Source organism: Labrus mixtus, chromosome 8, assembly GCF_963584025.1.
Source record: "Labrus mixtus chromosome 8, fLabMix1.1, whole genome shotgun sequence".
Classification (NCBI taxonomy): domain Eukaryota; kingdom Metazoa; phylum Chordata; class Actinopteri; order Labriformes; family Labridae; genus Labrus; species Labrus mixtus.
In genome coordinates this window covers 31,201,827-31,206,826 of record NC_083619.1, presented here as the reverse complement: position 1 = coordinate 31,206,826, position 5,000 = coordinate 31,201,827, and the positions used below count along the sequence as shown (strand labels likewise).

Sequence of the window (5,000 nt, the reverse complement as noted above, 5' to 3'; positions counted from 1 at the left end):
CCAATTCATGAGAGGCATCACTTCCTGCTCGCCAAAGAGACCGCGACCCCATTAAGGTGATAGAAGCGCTGTGAAAGTGCACGAGCTAGATTAGAAAGAACAAGAAGTCATGCGACTAAACTCTGAAGTTTGTTGGAAACTGAGATACAGGTGTGACAGGTGTAAACTGAGGAACAGGTGTGACAGGTGTAAACTGAGATACAGGTGTGACATGTGTAACTTGATGAACAGGTGTGACAGGTGTAAACTGCTGAACAGGTGTGACAGGTGTAAACTGAGATACAGGTGTGACAGGTGTAAACTGAGGAACAGGTGTGACAGGTGTAAACTGTTGAACAGGTGTGACAGGTGTAAACTGTTGAACAGGTGTGACAGGTGTAAACTGAGATACAGGTGTGACAGATGTAAACTGATGAACAAGTGTGACAGGTGTAAACTGAGATACAGGTGTGACAGGTGTAAACTGTTGAACAGGTGTGACAGGTGTAAACTGATGAACAGGTGTAACAGGTGTAAACTGAGATACAGGTGTGACAGGTGTAAACTGAGGAACAGGTGTGACAGGTGTAAACTGTTGAACAGGTGTGACAGGTGTAAACTGAGATACAGGTGTGACAGATGTAAACTGATGAACAAGTGTGACAGGTGTAATTTGAGAAACAGGTGTGACACGTGTAAACTGAGGAACAGGTGTGACAGGTGTAAACTGAGGAACAGTTGTGACAGGTGTAAACTGAGGAACAGGTGTGACAGGTGTAAACTGATTAACAGGTGTGACAGATGTAAACTGATGAACAGGTGTGACAGGTGTAAACTGAGATACAGGTGTGACAGTTGTAATTTGAGGAACAGGTGTGACAGGTGTAAACTGAGGAGTTAATTTCTTAATGACTTTTTGATACCTATTCATAAATTCAGCGCTTTATACCGGTAACTCACTTCTCATTGGATCAGGGCTCCAAACACCCATTAAACAGCATTTTGGGGGTTAGGGTACAGGTTCTGGACTTGTTGTGGCCTGGATCTTGACTGGTTGTGGACTGGCTGTGGTTCTAGCCTGCTTCTGGGCTTGTTCTGGCCTGCTTCTGGACATTTAATGTTCTGGTTCTTGAATAATTCTGGTTCTGGACTGGATCAGTTCTGGTTCTGGAATGAAAGAAATGATTGGAGGAGGTGGACATGTTTAATCCAATCAGAATGATTTCATTTTACAATTTTTGTCCTGTGTTTGACCTTTGACCCCTCAGGTCATTGAGACCCTGAGTGCAGTGGATCCTGATGACCCAGATAATGGACATCACTTCTTGTTCTCTCTGGGTGCTGAGGATGCTGGGAATATGAGTTTCTACCTCAGAGACAATGAAGGTAAAGAAAACCTTAAAACATGCAGTTCCACCTTACATTAAAGAGGGCAGGTGTTTCTCTCGGCAGGTGTTTCTCTCGGCAGGTGTTTCTCTCGGCAGGTGTTTGTCTCGGCAGGTGTTTCCCTCGGCAGGTGTTTCTCTCAGCAGGTGTTTGTCTCAGCAGGTGTTTCTCTCAGCAGGTGTTTCCTTATAGAACATTAAAAAACGTTGATTCACTTTTATGATATTACGATAAGAAATGTTTTTATTTATGTCTTAGTTTAGAGTTAGTGAAATCATCAGTACTGTCTTTTTGTTCATAGACAACACGGTGTCCGTCCTGACTCGTCGTGCTGGTTTCCTGCAACAAGACCAGCCTGTTCACTTCCTGTCAGTGGTGGTGTCAGACGGCGGCGGTCTCTCTCTCAGTAGCACCAACACGCTGTCTATCACTGTCTGCGACTGTGACGCCCACGGGAACCATGGCTCCTGCAACTACGAGGAATCACCACAGCTTGTTGGCTTCAGTACTGCTGCCATGGTGACAGTCCTCACCTGCATCCTCGCTGTGCTGTGTAAGCGCTGACATTAGAGACCCCGCCCCTTTTACCTTAGATCATGTTAGCAAGCAACAAAATCATGTTCGCAAGCAACAAAATCATGTTAGCAACCAACTAAATCATGTTAGCAAGCAACTAAATCATGTTAGCAACCAACAAAATCATGTTAGCAACCAACTAAATCATGTTAGCAAGCAACAACATCATGTTAGCAAGCAACAAAATCATGTTAGCAACCAACTAAATCATGTTAGCAACCAACTAAATCGTGTTAGCAACCAACAAAATCGTGTTAGCAACCAACAAAATCATGTTAGCAACCAACAAAATCATGATAGCAACCAACTAAATGATGTTAGCAACCAACAAAATCATGATAGCAACCAACTAAATCATGTTAGCAACCAACTAAACATGTTAGCTACCAAGAAATTCATGTTAGCTACCAACTAAATCATGTTAGCAACCAACTAAATCATGTTAGCAACCAACTAAATCATGTTAGCAAGCAACTAAATCATGATAGCAACCAACTAAATCATGTTAGCAACCAACAAAATCATGATAGCAACCAACTAAATCATGTTAGCAACCAACTAAATCATGTTAGCAACCAACTAAACATGTTAGCTACCAAGAAATTCATGTTAGCTACCAACTAAATCATGTTATCAACCAACTAAATCATGTTAGCAACCAACTAAATCATGTTAGCAAGCAACAAAATCATGTTAGCAAGCAACAAAATCATGTTAGCGACCAACTAAATCATGTTAGCAAGCAACTAAATCATGTTAGCAACCAACTAAATCATGTTAGCAACCAACAAAATCATGTTAGCAACCAACTAAATCATGTTAGCAACCAACTAAATCATGTTAGCAACCAACTAAATCATGTTAGCAAGCAACAAAATCATGTTAGCAAGCAACTAAATCATGTTAGCAACCAACTAAATCATGTTAGCAACCAACAAAATCATGTTAGCAAGCAACAAAATCATGTTAGCAACCAACTAAATCGTGTTAGCAACCAACAAAATCGTGTTAGCAACCAACAAAATCATGTTAGCAACCAACAAAATCATGATAGCAACCAACTAAATGATGTTAGCAACCAACAAAATCATGATAGCAACCAACTAAATCATGTTAGCAACCAACTAAACATGTTAGCTACCAAGAAATTCATGTTAGCTACCAACTAAATCATGTTAGCAACCAACTAAATCATGTTAGCAACCAACTAAATCATGTTAGCAAGCAACTAAATCATGATAGCAAGCAACTAAATCATGTTAGCAACCAACAAAATCATGATAGCAACCAACTAAATCATGTTAGCAACCAACTAAATCATGTTAGCAACCAACTAAACATGTTAGCTACCAAGAAATTCATGTTAGCTACCAACTAAATCATGTTATCAACCAACTAAATCATGTTAGCAACCAACTAAATCATGTTAGCAAGCAACAAAATCATGTTAGCAAGCAACAAAATCATGTTAGCGACCAACTAAATCATGTTAGCAAGCAACTAAATCATGTTAGCAACCAACTAAATCATGTTAGCAACCAACAAAATCATGTTAGCAACCAACTAAATCATGTTAGCAAGCAACTAAATCATGTTAGCAACCAACTAAATCATGTTAGCAAGCAACAAAATCATGTTAGCAAGCAACTAAATCATGTTAGCAACCAACTAAATCATGTTAGCAACCAACAAAATCATGTTAGCAAGCAACAAAATCATGTTAGCAACCAACTAAATCATGTTAGCAACCAACTAAATCATGTTAGCAACCAACTAAACATGTTAGCTACCAAGAAATTCATGTTAGCTACCAACTAAATCATGTTAGCAACCAACTAAACATGTTAGCTACCAAGAAATTCATGTTAGCTACCAACTAAATCATGTTATCAACCAACTAAATCATGTTAGCAACCAACTAAATCATGTTAGCAAGCAACAAAATCATGTTAGCAAGCAACAAAATCATGTTAGCGACCAACTAAATCATGTTAGCAAGCAACTAAATCATGTTAGCAACCAACTAAATCATGTTAGCAACCAACAAAATCATGTTAGCAACCAACTAAATCATGTTAGCAAGCAACTAAATCATGTTAGCAACCAACTAAATCATGTTAGCAAGCAACAAAATCATGTTAGCAAGCAACTAAATCATGTTAGCAACCAACTAAATCATGTTAGCAACCAACAAAATCATGTTAGCAAGCAACAAAATCATGTTAGCAACCAACTAAATCATGTTAGCAACCAACTAAATCATGTTAGCAACCAACTAAACATGTTAGCTACCAAGAAATTCATGTTAGCAACCAACTAAATCATGTTAGCAAGCAACAAAATCATGATAGCAACCAACTAAATCATGTTAGCAAGCAACAACATCATGTTAGCAACCAACTAAATCATGTTAGCAACCAACTAAATCATGTTAGCAACCAACTAAATCATGTTACCAACCAACAAAATCATGTTAGCAACCAACTAAATCATGTCAGCAAGCAACAAAATCATGTTAGCAACCAACAAAATCATGTTAGCAAGCAACTAAATCATGTTAGCAACCAACTAAATCATGTTAGCAACCAATTAAATTGTGTTAGCAACCAACTAAATCATGTTAGCAAACAACTAAACATGTTAGCTACCAACAAAATCATGTTAGCTACCAACTAAATCAAGTTAGCAACTAAATCATGTTAGCAACCAACAAAATCATGTTAGCAATCAACTAAATCATGTTAGCAAGCAACTAAATCTTGTTAGCAACCAACAAAATCATGATAGCAACCAACAAAATCATGATAGCAACCAACTAAATCATGTTAGCAAACAACTAAACATGTTAGCTACCAACAAAATCATGATAGCAACCAACTAAATCATGTTAGCAACCAACAAAATCATGATAGCTACCAACTAAATCATGATAGCAACCAACAAAATCGTGTTAGCAACCAACTAAATCATGTTAGCAAACAACTAAACATGTTAGCTACCAACACAATCATGTTAGCTACCAACTAAATCATGTTAGCAAGCAACTAAATCATGTTAGC

At 38.2% G+C, this 5,000-nt stretch overlaps 2 protein-coding genes across 2 annotated transcripts in view; both read left to right on the top strand.

Moving 5' to 3' along the window:
• LOC132979657 (ubiquitin-conjugating enzyme E2 variant 3-like) overlaps positions 1-5,000 on the top strand; it is a 138,264-nt gene that overhangs the window by 85,744 nt on the left and 47,520 nt on the right. The window lies entirely within an intron of this gene.
• LOC132979649 (cadherin-7-like) overlaps positions 1-5,000 on the top strand; it is a 14,863-nt gene that overhangs the window by 9,113 nt on the left and 750 nt on the right. Inside the window, exons 9-10 of the mRNA XM_061045547.1 lie at positions 1,248-1,365; positions 1,667-1,918. Of these exons, the coding sequence (XP_060901530.1) occupies positions 1,248-1,365; positions 1,667-1,918 (370 nt within the window). The remainder of the gene's footprint in view (positions 1-1,247; positions 1,366-1,666; positions 1,919-5,000) is intronic.